This window comes from Perca fluviatilis, chromosome 21 (genome assembly GCF_010015445.1).
Source record: "Perca fluviatilis chromosome 21, GENO_Pfluv_1.0, whole genome shotgun sequence".
Lineage (NCBI taxonomy): Eukaryota > Metazoa > Chordata > Actinopteri > Perciformes > Percidae > Perca > Perca fluviatilis.
In genome coordinates, this window is record NC_053132.1 from 28,810,191 (window position 1) to 28,824,678 (window position 14,488).

Consider the following 14,488-nt stretch of genomic DNA (forward strand, 5'->3'; position numbering starts at 1 on the left):
GAAAGAGAAAATTTTCTGCATTTTCGATTATGAAACATTTTATTGGACCTGGAAGGCACGGCTCTGGCTCGCAGGAAGGCTGCGGTGGGCTGTTGGGGGAGATGGCGCAGGATGAGGGGGATGATTTCTCTCTGCCATTTCACTCAGAAACAGTTGTTTGAGTGAGGAGAAGACGGCAAAAGGGAACGGGATGTCTGTTCCCAACCTTTCCTGGCCTTGTCTTCCCCGCTGTTTCCGATCCCGCATAGCTACAACGTTCTGTCTATCTGAGCTGAGAGAGTTATTCTACTGACACACAGCACCTATTGTTAACTCCTCATACAGAGGCTTTTGGAAACAGATGCAGAGTTGACATCATGTCGTCGTTAAAGTATGAGGATTTGTTTTGATAAGTAGAGGAGGGCACAGTGAAGAAACAACAACAACAAAACTAATTATAATAAAAATGATAACTGTGCTTTCCATAAGTCAAACTAAATAATTTGTGTTTGTGTTTCTGCATTATTATTAATATTAATATCTCATTACTGCACAAACCCGAACCCTGAAAATGACATTGTATGTAATTCAGTTTCCCCTGGGGGGGGGGTGACTCTCTTCCCAGGGGAAACTGGGGGGGGGAAACCGAGAGGCAGCTTCTCTTTTGCAGGAACACCCTGATCACATTCACACAGTTGCACACATTCATACCTGGAAGCTGCCCAGTACAACCACAGTCTGATCTGCGGGCAAAAATCCTTGATTATGCGGCACGTTTTCTTAAAAAATGATATTTATGCAATTTTATGCAATGAAATTGCGCAAACTTGCAAAAATTGCGCGAACTTGCAAAAACTGCGGTTTGATGAAAACAGAAAAAAAAGTGATTCCCCCAACATCCTGCTTTTCGATGATGTTCACGTCGCGTAATTACATCACTTCATAACGTTCCCATGGCAACAGGGGAAAATGGCCACTCTTGTGTGAAGTAAACGCAACATTTTTCAACTTTCTGCTAAGATATATGCCCAAATGCCCTCCCCCCCTAAACAATGATAGGGGAAACACTGTAATTGATAGAGAAATTAGATTCATATTTACATTCTACAATTAAAGATATACACATGACGAGTATTAGAAAGGCATGCCTCTGGGGCGGCTGTGGCTCAGTGGTAGAGCAGTCGCCTGATGAGCAGGTGGCACCTTGTACAGCAGCCTCGGCCACAGTGTGTGAATGTGTGTGAATGGTGAACGGTTCCTGTACTATGTTAAAGCGCTTTGAGTAGTCGTTAAGACTAGAAAAGCGCTATATAAAAACATCCATTTACATTTCCCCCGTCCCCAGTGGAAATGACTTGCACGATTCCCCCCCCTCCGTTGCCTGCCTTAGGGATGCTGTGTGCAACGTGGCGACAGTGTGACATCACATTTCAAATATCAGCTGCAAATCACTTCCGAGCTTCTCTACTTGTCTCTGAGGAACACAGAGTTAACCCACAAAGGGCGAATCAGTGAAGGCAGGGGTGAACCAAAACATGAAGCCCTCGAGGGAGCCTCAGATACTGTAGGTCGTGTGTGTGTGTGTGTGTGTGTGTGTATGTGTGTGTGCGTGCATACGAGGCGTCCTTTTCAGACTTGGGTTACAGCTCTCTCCACCCTGAAGGACACAGTAAACACTTGTTTTATTATGATTTGAATATCAGCTCTCAGACTCGGAGGGAGGATAAATGATTATCATTAATTATAATAAATTTGCCTGTCAAGACGGCAATTATTTTGTTGCCACACAAATTGGTTATTCATATAATGGCGGCGGTGGAATGCAGTGACTGTGAGTGACTCATGATTTTGTTGAACAATCAAAGCCAGGGAAGGTAATTGTTTCACTCGTCAAAAATTTGAAATGGCAGTGTGTGTGCAGGACGGTGTGCGTGTGCGTGTGTGTGTGTGTGTGTGTGTGTGTGTGTGTGTGAGAGAGTTAAATGCTTAACTGTGATATCCAAGACGAGTTTGTTCCTGCTGAAAGCACAGATGCAAACCGCAGCCATCATGTGAAAACTCATTTAGAGCGAAACATGGTTCTCTGCAGTTTTTTCAGAATTCTGGCTGCCTTAGGTGTGAAAACATTTTCTTCCACTCAATTAACTAACGACATGCACAATGGAGGAGCTGAAATCAAAAGTTCTTGAAATAGAGATTTGAAGGTTTTTATCCATCAAGGTCCCAAAACTAAAGATGTTCTTTCAACAAACAATATAAAGCTGCCCATTTTGAATCATGAACATTCAGTGGGCTGTTGTGATGTCACATTAGCGCTGATTCAGTTTGGCTAGGACGCATTTGTGAAGCATGAATTTGACAGCAGTCCTTTCTTTACTGGTAAAGCATAACAGGCATTTCCACAGAACTGTTGTCTGCGAATAATGAAACGACTGGTGAAGCACTAGTGTAGCCCGGAAAACAAATGTGCGTGTGCATCATAAAAATCTCTATCTCTAACGTTACAAACTGACATGTACCAGACGCCCTGGTGTGCTGGCAAGTGGTTGAAGGCTTTTTGGTTCCTAAAGGTTTTGGCACAAGATCACTGTAAGCCCCACAGCTAAGCTCCACAGCTAAGCAAGTGGGCGTTTGTGCTGTGAAATGGTGACGTGAGTATGGCTAAATTAGGGGCTGCAAGTGTGTAGGAGCGGCGCTTTCTATAGCACTGAAACGGAGCGACCGACAGACAGACAGACATACAGACAGACAGACGGACGGAACTCGTCATGACAGGCGGAGCTCTAATTAGCAGACGGCGGCAGCTTTTTGTAGCAATGAGAGGGAAGCCTTTTTGCTATTTTGTATTGTATTGTATTGTATTATATTGTATTTATTGTATTGTATTGTATTAGGCGGGTGTGAGCACTGTAATTTCCATTTTTATGGATGAAATAAACTTGACTTGACTTGCTCGCTGCTTTTGCGTTGCTGAGCGCCTCGCGTCTTCCTACTCTCTGCGCCTCGCATTTTTGCAGGAGGGTCTGGACTACAACACTGGCGTCTACCCCTGCTGACTTTGAGTAATTATTATTTTAATTATTATTATTATTATTTGTTTGTAATGACAGTTTGGTTTAGTTTTAACAGCTGCAGTATACAGTATGTAGAAGGGGGTCCCTGATTTATCTCTATTTAAGTTAAGCGGTCCTTGGCTTAAAAAACGTTGAAGACCCCTGCTTTAATTGACACAAACAGCTGCACACACCTCTCCAGAGAAGGCCTGTCCGTTCAGCAGGTGTTCTGAGCCCTGGCCGTCCTCGCTGCCGAAGTGTAGCCGGATCTCCTCCAGACGATGGCTGTACGTCATTGGCCCTCCAGAGATGTTAACCAGATGCTCCTTGTCCAATCGCAGAGAGACGTGGCGGCCAGTGTTGTACATCGTTCCTCCCACCTGGAAAAGAAGGGATGGGACACAATTGATTACAAAAGAACGCAATCATATTTTGAGGAAGAAACCTATAGTACACATTCCAACTAGCAAATCAAAATGAAAGCCTTACAGACCGTGATTGACTCCCATCGCGTCAGAAAGCGACGCTTGGTCAGGTGCCTTTGGCGTTTGTTTTTGACGCAAAAAAAGTCTCCTTTACCATCATATTTGGTCGGGACTCTTGGCGTCACTTTTTGACGCTCTGGGTCGGGACGTACGTTTAACCGACATGCGGCACAAGAACGGGAAAGTTAGGTTTAGGGAAAGATGGTGGGTGGGGTCACAAAATGTACGTTTCAGTGACACGGGGGGACAAGAACAGGACATGAACCCCGGTCTCCTGGGTGAAAGCCCTGTGTTGTTTGACCCATCCACCACCCCCCTCCCAACCAACCTCCTTATGCAGATTTTTCAGTCTTTCATACTCTCTCTACCGTGGTCTCTCTTAATACTACGTCATCTTACAGCGTCGAGGTCGAGCTGCTGCTCTGCCCGGTGCGCTCCATACAGACGCTGAAGGGGGATTTTTGCTTTGGTATCTGCCGCGGAGAGACACTGACCAAGCATCAGTATTTGACGAGTTGGGAGTGAGAACGGAGCTGGACCAAGAGGAGTAAACACGAGGTCTCCAAAAAAAATGACATTCAATAGTTTTGCCACATTTTGGATGGCACACACTTAAATCATCAAAGTGTCGACGTAGAAATGCAGCTTGAACGTAACCATAACAAGTTAGTCATGCTTCAGTTGTAAGGACTGGATGCTAGCATACAAACATATTAAAAAACAGGGTTGTAAATTCCTAGTGTGTTCCATTTGTACTCGGAAGTCGGATTTCCAAGTCGGAAAAATGCCCCCTGACCTCGGATTTCAACATGGCTGCTCCGTGCATTAACAGTTGTGAAAGCTGTAGTACCATACAGTTATCAGCACCTCTGTCTTATTTGTGTCTCACTAAATCAGTCGTACATGCAGTCCTGTCCAACTTCTATGGAAATGTTGTTACGCTGTTTGTGCGCACAAAAAAACAGCCTAACGCATTGTTATCAACTGGTATTGCTAACAATGGCTAACCTGGCTAGAGCTAATGAAAACAATGAAAATCTGACTTGTAAAAGGAACGCATTCAACTCGGGTGCGACCTCATTCCCAGCTCCAGATTCCGAGGTAAATGGAACGCACTATTATTGCTCAAATATTACATTTAGGTAGGAAATGTGTTAAATAAACATCTTTTTTACTGCAGGTTTATTACTATACATAAATGAAAGTCGACAAGATCTGCCACTATTATGCAAAAACCTTTCCAAATTGGCTACATGATAGGATGTCTACTATTCTATCTTTTTAAACCTGAACTTGTGGTATAATCATTACTGAAGGCTATTGGTGTATTCTCTCTAGTCAGTCTCTGTCTTCTGGTTGACTTGACGGAGCAGGGAATCATTTGTTTCATAGTATTTTTTTAGTAGGAAAATCAGGTTCTCTTGAAGTCTTCAGCTATTTCAGCTTTGGTTTCAATAATAAGGAGATGCTGTTGTCTCGCATCTTTGACAGCTTAGGAATATGAGTTTTGCTTGTATCATCAACAGAGCTTACCCAGGAACAGTCCTGAGGGCTTTATTTAATTAGACAGCGATCCGAGCAGGAGGGAGAGGAGATATTGTAAACTGCAACAACACAACAGACAACGGGAAGAGTGGAGCCTCGAGTGAAAAGAAAAGGACGGGTAAAGAGGAAGAGAAGAGGTTGAAATCTACAGTATCTGCTCACAATCAATACGTTGAGAGTTTTTCTAGGGGAAACGCGGCGTTACAAAAGCCTTGAATAACGCTCTTTATGGGCAGCTGTTTATTTATTTATAATGAGGTTGTTTCAAAGGGAAGCATTGATATTCACGTCACGACTTTGGGTGGACTTCCATCGCTGTTATCTGCCTCTTTCTCTTCTCTCCCTGTTCCACTCCCTTTGCTTTCTCTCCTCTCCCACTCCCTCATTGCTTTTACCACTCGCTTTCAAAAATGATCACCCCCCCCCCCCCCTCCCTCACACACTCCTCTATATACCCAGAGAAAGAAATCTGCCCACACATTGTAAATATTTTATAGAAGCTCTGAAAAGTCAATGATTTGAAAGGAGAAAGAGAGAGGAAGAGGGAGCGATGGAAAGAGGAGATAAGTACCGGGAGCAGGAGAGAGGTGTGTGTGTCGGATTTAGGGCCCAAAAAAGAAAAGATAGAGAGGAACGAGTGAAGGGAAGTCTTTCAGGTTTCCTTGCAAGACGACGAGGGCATAGTTTTGATTTTAAAGGTCCCATGGCATGAAAATTTCACTTTATGAGGTTTTTTAACATTATTGTGAGGTCCCACAGCCTGCCTATGGTCCCCCAGTGGCCCCCATGGCTTCTTTGTTTAACGGCAATTAATTGGCAACATTAGCTAAGGTCCTAAGGGGTATGACTGTTGATGGTAATTGTTGCTTTTGTTTAGATATGCAAAATTGTAATTATATAAGTGATTAGTGGTCGGACTGTTGAGCTAAAGCTATGCTAGTTGTTGGCACATGACCCTATACACGTTCATAGCAACAAAAATGACAAGGGGGGGGGATACAGTTAGAAACAATATTTTATGATAATAGAGAGGCGTGGTTTACTTCATAGGCTGTGTACCTGTGTTATTACATTATCTGGGTCACATGACCTTCACAAAAACTTTAATTTGTTTAAAAAGGTAATAAATAAATGTTTTCAAATTTGACAGAAAAAGACAATTATATTGTTAATCGCAATTATTTCTGAGACACTAATTGTAACAGCAAAACGTGGAATTGTTACAGCTCCATTTGGGCAAACAGTGTTCACTCGCTGCACAGGATGACAGTTTGTTCCCAGCCAATATCAGCTGTTCAGGTTGGTTGCTCATGTCAGGGTAAATGGCTGGAGACTGGCTGGGAGGCGCGGGTAGTGAGGTGTGGTTGGAAAGACAGAGGCGAGGGGAGGAATCTCGTTTGTCTTACAGTAAAAACGAGATATGGAGCGGCTGCTGAGAGATCACGAACAGTTAAAAGCAGCTCCTTTCCCAACAGGTAAGTCTTTCATCTGCTGGGATCAATAATCCCCGGCTGGCAAGGGCGTAGGTTTTTTTTCAACATGGGGGAGGGGGGGGACACATTATAACCGGGGGGCTTTAGGGGGTCTTCCCCCAAGTTTCAGCGCCAAACACTTTGTTTCCTGCACTCTAAAAAATGAATCTGTAAAACAGCAGAAAAACTTCTGGCAGCTCGTTACACGGACTTTACCCTGTAATGAAAAAACAAAAATTGTGTGTAGCTACAGTAAAATACAGAACATTTTATGTTAGGCCAATTTAAAATTCTGTCATACAAAGCTGTTTAGTTAGTTCACTTTTTAAAACGTTGAAAAAAAACTTCATAAATGTCGAATAAACTGCCAAAAACATCGTAAAAAATTTATAAAATGATGTAGAAGCAAGAAAAAAAGGACAACGTGGACTTCATCTCCCAAAACCAATTATATTTTTGGAGGGGTACAAATCTACCTCTTCTAAATATTGGGGGGGACATATCACCCGCATCCCACCCAAAATCTACGCCTAAACGGCAACAGCATAACAGAAGAGGACATCACAGAAGAAACTGCTCTTCAGAAACTGAGGAAGGAAAAGACTGAGGGCTAGATTTATCAAGCCGTTTGCGCCTGTTTCCAGGCGCTAATTGGTCGCAAAGACGAACATAACCGATGCAGCATATTTACAAAAGGGCGCACTTGGGTAAAATCGCAGATTGTCTGCCACATGAGCGAGAAGAGACAAGTTGCGCTTTCAATATGCGTTCGTGGGAGGGTCGTGGGGAAAGTGGGAGTTCCACCCGAAAAGGTGGGAGGATAAGCGCAAAGTGCGCCTAATTATATATCCCGTGGTATTTACAAAGACTGTCAGTAAGAGCGCGCCTCTATTCTGCGGGGGAAATTCTCCGCCTCTTAAAAGCAGGTCTAAACCAGCCGCAATCGAGTTTCCTCGTAGACCTTTATGCCGCTGGTGAAATGGCAACAGTAATTTGAGCAAGACGAAGACATAGGCGAGGCTGAAAATATTTTTAACACAAGAATCACTTTGTCAGTGAACACAACATCATTTAGCATTACAGATCAAGCAGACATGTAATATTAGAGTTACTGGAAGAAATCAAAGATGAAATTGAATCTCCCACTCAGCGTTCACATCCCATTCCAGCAGCTGTTAAACTCCTCGCTACATTACAAATATTGGCATCAGGATCATTTCAAACAGTCCTAGCATCAGCAGTGGGAATATCGCAGTCTGCACTCAGCCATATCATAGCACAAGTACCGCTTTGCTACAGCGCAATTTACGGTATAGTGGGCGGAGAAAGACGCTGATTGCCTGATGGGTGTCAGGGTTGATAAATACTACGCAAAATGTGGAAGCATAGCGTGCGCTATTACCGAACTCGCATAAACAGACGCAGCGCAAACTGCGCTAGTGTTAGTAAATCAGGCCCTGAGAATCTTAAATATGCAAATGATCAACCTTAAAAATGGGGATTTTGAAAAGAAAAACAAAACTCTGCTCAAAAAAACACTTTTTGTAAAGAGAATGAAAACATTCAAATCATTCATATTTCAAGTGAAGTTGTGAATCTTCTGAGATGGGGTTGAAAGATGAATCATTTGTCATGGTTGCGATTTTCGGTTATAGTTTTTTCTGTTTTATTGTGTTAACTTATTCCCCGTTTCCTGGTTGTTTACTGTCTCTTGTGTTCTCTGTTGCATTTTACCCAAGGGGGTAAGATTCGCTTCAGAACTCAAACCTCCCATGGCGCCATTTTGATGCTACAAAACGATCACCTCCCGTTAGCATTCCACTGACTAGCATTCATTTTGGCAGCGAATAACTTGACATCTGAAGCGTTTAAAGACTATTTGTCCATTGTTTATTCTAAAGAAACACGACAGTGTATAAAAGGCTCCATTACCTTGTACCTCACGTAGCAGACGTTTTTGTAAAAATAGGCTAACGATTGTGTCGCACAGTAGAGGAATTACCGTATAGTACAGGAGAAGCTAGCAGGCAGTTTCGACTTACATTAGCTGTTTAAGTTTAATTACGAATGTTAACTAGCATTTTAGTTAGCAATAATTAGCCTGTGCCTATGTTATCTCCTTACATATACCTACGCTCTCCGTCTCTGTAAGATTGGGAATGATTGAGATTTCTCTTGGCACAGCTACCAGAAGACTTACAACTTTCAGACACGTTGCTCACGTCACATCTACTGCTTCAAGCTCAGTTGGAGGCTGCTCAGTAACGTTCAGCCAGCACCGGAAAAGTGTTTCTAATAGCCTTCACTGGTCTCCGTCCAGAGCAATGGGGTCTGTTGGTCCATTCTTATATACTGTCTATGGTTTTACCCTGTTTTATTTTGTAGTCTGGTTTCTCCCATGTCATGTCTTGTTTTACTTCCTGTCTTGTGTTTTCCCGCCTTTGTGATCGTCTGCCTCACCCTGATGTCTTTCACCTGTTCCTGAGCCCTCGTGTTACCTTGTGTATTTAGTCTCTCTGTTGTCTTTGTCTGTTGTCAGATCATTGTGTGTGTAAGTCTACCCCCTTTGTCTTGGTGTGCCAGTTTATTTTTGGCTGCCTGGTCTTTTGGTTCCTCAACGGTTTTTGGTACCGTTTTTGCCTGCTTTATTGACTTTGTGCAATAAATCCATATTCTTAGATCTAATATTGATAGTCTTTTGTCTATATCTTATTCATTTTCGGTCCTTTTATTGTCGTAAAGCAGTTTTAGCTTTCCCATGATGCTTTTGAAAATTTTTGACCAGAGGAATTGCTTTCAGGGCCCGTGAAATAAGGTCGGAAAAATACATTTTTGACCGACCCACAATTCTGCAATTTATAGTATTGATTTTGGCTTTTTGAATTGATAGACATTTTGAATTGAGACATTTGAATATAGTGCTCACAGCTCATATGCCTACATGTATGTAGTTGGACAAGTTAGTAAATTTCATTTGAGAAATCCCCTTGATTATGTCCGATATTTTTGGCAGGGGGAGAGCAAGTTTTGGTTTCTCTTTGCATAATGAAAATGCTTTGTTTTTTGTTAGTTTTTTTTGGCTCGTCTGCTGGGCTGATGTACTGATGTGTATTGATTTTTACATTTTGAATTGAATGCTGTGCTTTTTGAAATTGACATTTTGAATTGAGACATTTGAATATAGTGCTCACTGCTCATATGCCTACATGTATGTAGTTGGACAAGTTAGTAAATTACATTTGAGAAATCCCCTTGATTATGTCTGATATTTTTGCCAGGAGGACAGCATGGGTAAAGGGGGTGGTGGTGGGGAGGGGGCACTTTGAGGTATAGTGCCAAGGGGCACCACATTGTCTTAATATGGGCCTGGTTTAGCCTGCTGGTGGGAGTCAGACTTGAAGAATAAATGAACACACACTTAAAAACTTACTAACTTAATTTGTCATGTTTTGTGCTGCAATAATTACCAGACAAGTCAATGTGGTGGGAAGGTTGCAAACATAGCGGAGGCTTTATATTCCAATCTGCTCTCTCATTATTCTTTGGAGTCTCGATACTTGTGCGAGTAGTGAAATAGTTATTACAGGCGGGTTGGGGAGTTCAGATTTTCATTCTCAGTGCAGCGACTGCAATTCTGACAATAACTGACTTGGGCTCTATTCATGAAAATAGATAAGCAGAGAGCTTGAGCTTGTTTGTTTAAACAAGGCTGTACGACAATAAACAAAAACACTCGCAGCTGTTAACTCATCTCAAGTCTCAGCATTATACTGTTATACTGATTATACTAATGGCTTCATCAGGAAATGCCTCCCTGCTCTCCAGTCTTTTCTTGAGAGCACTTCTATAAACAGTAGTGCTGAACAATTTTTTTTTTTAGCTAGACTTCAATATTCCCTGTGTAACAGATAAAACATGTATTGGAGCATTATAACATGAGAGACCATCAAAACTGCTCTATATTTTTATACAGGGATGAGAACATAGATATGAACAGGCAGCGTGGAATAAGCATGGAACATTGGGAAGTCAAACAGAACATTTATCACAAAAGCTAAAGTTATAATAATAAAACAACTATTCCTATAAAAAATATCAGTACTTTCCTGTAAACTGAAATGTCTGATATGACTGAGTTCAACAGCAGCATCTACATATTACACTTTCTACTGTCATGTTGAAAAATTGACTGTTGAAAATAGAGCATTTCTGGAAACAGTCTGGGATATGTTAACATTATTCCAGCGTTTATCTTATGAAAAAACAGTAAATATAATAATAAAAAGAGGAATAACATTTTTTTAAACCAAATGTTTACACCAAACATTTAACTAAATATTCACATTCAATTGATCACCTTCACGATTAGCTAATCGCATTCTTTCAAACTGAAAACGATTCATCGTTCAGCGCTAATAAAACAGTTTACATATTCTGTAGTTCTACTCATGATACTATGCTGCACATGAATATTCATATGGCCTGAAGCTGTTTATCAAGCTTTGCCAGATTTTTTACGTTTCTTCAGCAGCAAAGTAATCCAGTGATAGTTGTCTGTACATTCATGAGTCGACTGCAGACAGGAGCTGCTGAAAGCTAACTCTGCTAATTCTTTTTTAATGGTGCTAATTTGCCACGGTCGGTTAGCACCAGTGCTTAATTTGTAAAGTGGGAGGTCCCGGAACGCAGCGGGGGGGGGGTGGATCCGGCGACTCAAAACGGGGGTTGGAGGTAACGGAACAAAAAAAATTTAAAATACACTGCCTACGTAGCTTCTCTGACTAAAAAAACCTAAACAACACTGTGTGTACATCAGGGCAATGTTTATTTTTATTTTAGAACACACACTGAATCGGTGCGAAATGTAAAAAAAATTAAATGAAATACACTGCAACAATCGTTTTCACAAGCAGAAATTATCAAATTAACCAAGAAACTCACCGTGGTCTGCACATTCTTGATCGGCAGAAACGGTTTTTGCTTGTTTGGCATCCGACTGGCCAGCGTATTTGAAAAAGTTAAGCAAACTTTGTTGTCTTTTTGACATTTTTCCCTTGACTGAAACAAGGCTATAACAGCAATCTCAAGCAGCACAAGCGCTTGTGTCACTAGAAGTGCAGCGCCGCGCTGTTGAAGTGCCTCCCCTCCCTCCGTCTTACCCTGAAAATTCACCTCCAAATTTTTTGTGGAACTTCAATGGGGAATAAAGACTAACAACACAGATAACAACATTGAACACTACACAAACAGTAGTTTATTTTTTTCATTTAGGCGATTCATCTTGAACCCTGGTCGTCCCGGGCCTTTCTGTGTGGAGTTTGCATGTTCTCCCCATGTCTGTGTGGGTTTCCTCCGGGTGCTCCGGTTTCCCCCACCAATGAAAAACATGTTCCCCTCCCTCTCTACCGAGCTGATGTGGGGTAGCGTCTTAAGGCTGCTGTGCATCACTCAGGTTTAAGTGTCTATGATAAAGTGCTATATAAATGTAATGAATTATTATTAGTATTATTAAAATGTAAAAAAAGTACAGGCGAAAAGAAGCTGACAGTGTACCTCCCTGACCGAGGATGGGTTTCTCAGTGAGTCTATTTGATCCTTAGGTCGATTGGTACGGACAGAGATACCTGTCCCAGGACACACATGCGTGTTTGTTCTTCTATCTCTGTGAGAGGAAAAAGTTTATTTTGGAGTTAAACCCTTGCTTCCCTATCCTGAAATATTTCCCTTGACCTGAGATCCAAACTCTCACACCTAACCATGAACCTGATTTCTGATTAATAACAGAGAATTCATTGGTTGCAGACCAACAAAAATGGGCAAATGACTTTGGAGGATTTTCATGGCCGTCACACAAACAACTGTCGGCCGAAACACTGTGTGTGCCTTTTTTGCACAATTAAAAGTATTTTTCCGGAGCATTCGGCTGTTGTGCGGACTTCACTCACTTTCTTTGTTACACAAAACATAGCCTTCTCATATTCAGAAGAACCCACAGCCGAGCACACACACACACACACACACACACACACACACACACACACACACACACACACACACACACACACACACACACACACACACGTTCTGGCAGCTACTTCAACTCATCACAACAAGTGTATCAAAAACAAATCAAAAAGACGTCAAGCTACCAAAACGTCAGTGCTGAGCCTGACAGCTGACGCACACGCACAAACGCACACACACACACACACACACACACACACACACACACACACACACACACACACACACACAGCCAATATGCACAACAGAAATGATGTATGTGTTTATTTGCATGTACAGTAAAGCGGGGAAGTGGTCACTCAGGACACATTTGGAGATACATTATACTGCCAGGTGTGAACTGTCCACCTGTAATCTGATCATTCAGGCCTGATTTTAAAACACACACACACACACACACACACACACACACACACACACACACACACACACACACACACACACAAACGCAGGGACACGTGTGGAATGCGCTGCTGGACTGTGCCATGCATGTGTATAATAGGGCTGCACAATTACTCACAATTTTATCAAAATCACATTATGGACTTGAATTGCTACAACACCGTTTGGTACAATTTTTATTTTATTTTAGTATTTCTCAATGAAAATGAGAATAACGACACAAAAAGTATCATTACCTCCGATATCATGAATCATATCGCAATTTCAATATCGGTCAAAATAATCGCAATGAGATATTTTCCTCACATCGTGCTGTGCTTGTGTATGATATATAGTGAGGCTTTTTATGTCCATTGGTGTAAATTGCAAAGTGCCAAAGTATCACACATCATATGTCACAGCATTAACCCCTCTAATACACCCCGTTCTGTTCAAGCAGCCCGAGCATGCTTTTAATTTGTTCCGAGAGGCTTCCAGCAGCGATGGAGCCGAAAAGGACAATTGCACTGCGTGCTGGACCTCCCTTAACAGCTAGTGATGATCACAAGGCACCACCACATTATAGGTAATAGCTGGGAGAACGTAAACAAGTCATAAAGGAGATTGTTGAGCGTCTGGGGCAGGCTTGGTAGTAGCAGGCAGGTACGGTAATAGAAAACATCAGTGGCATGCTGGTAATGAGAAAACACGAGGGACATCATCATTATCTGAGCACACAGATCAATAGAGTAAATGACCCTTGTTACAAGAAGAAGTCTTCACTAACTACTGTATATGTTCAGCTATTAGGCTGCAGTATTGCTCCGGTTACATTTGAAATATAAAAGTCACCATAGCCTGATTAAAAATGGTTTTAGCTGAAAGAAAGCAACAAAAATGTAATATGTCAGAGTGGTGTAGCTGCCACCACACAGGCTACAATTGTTAAGTAGAGGAAATGGTAATAAGCTACATACAGACATTAGACAGTAAGTGTGCAGTGCAACTGTTCTTTAGTAACCATCAGATGGGTTTAAATATATTCTCTAAAGGCCTGCAGCTGTAAGCACTGAATCATGGCGAAAGCGTAATGTATTTGATTAAAATACAAGATGACTGGTGCTCTTTCATTAAGGTGCGCAGATAAGGCGAGTAAATGGAATGGACCGGGATAGAGGAGATGTATCTACAGAGGGTAGCAGGGGCTGAAAGGAGGAGAGAGGAGAGAAGGGAAAGAAAGAAAAAGACTAGCTGTGAAGAATTGAAGACAAGCAGGGCTGCGTGGGTTGCACCTCACTGAACTCATGGACACACCACACACACACACACACACACACACACACACACACACACACACACACACACACACACACACACACACACCAGAACAGCAGTTCCAGTAATGATACGTAATGAGAGAGATTCAACACAGATCGGAGCCATTTGGAAACAGATTTCAAGAGATTGTGCTGTCCTGAGCAGAAAAACAACAGCGTCAGTAGTTTGTAAGAAGAAGGCTGGTATTGGGCAAGTCTGAAAGCCCCGGTTC

General features: G+C 42.1%; 1 protein-coding gene across 2 annotated transcripts in view; it reads right to left on the bottom strand.

Annotated features, from left to right (window-relative positions):
• Positions 1-14,488, bottom strand: part of ca10a (carbonic anhydrase Xa) — a 323,190-nt gene that overhangs the window by 40,723 nt on the left and 267,979 nt on the right. For both annotated transcript variants that reach the window (XM_039788744.1, XM_039788745.1), the window contains one exon: positions 3,227-3,412. In XM_039788744.1, coding sequence (XP_039644678.1) covers positions 3,227-3,412 — 186 coding nt within the window. The remainder of the gene's footprint in view (positions 1-3,226; positions 3,413-14,488) is intronic.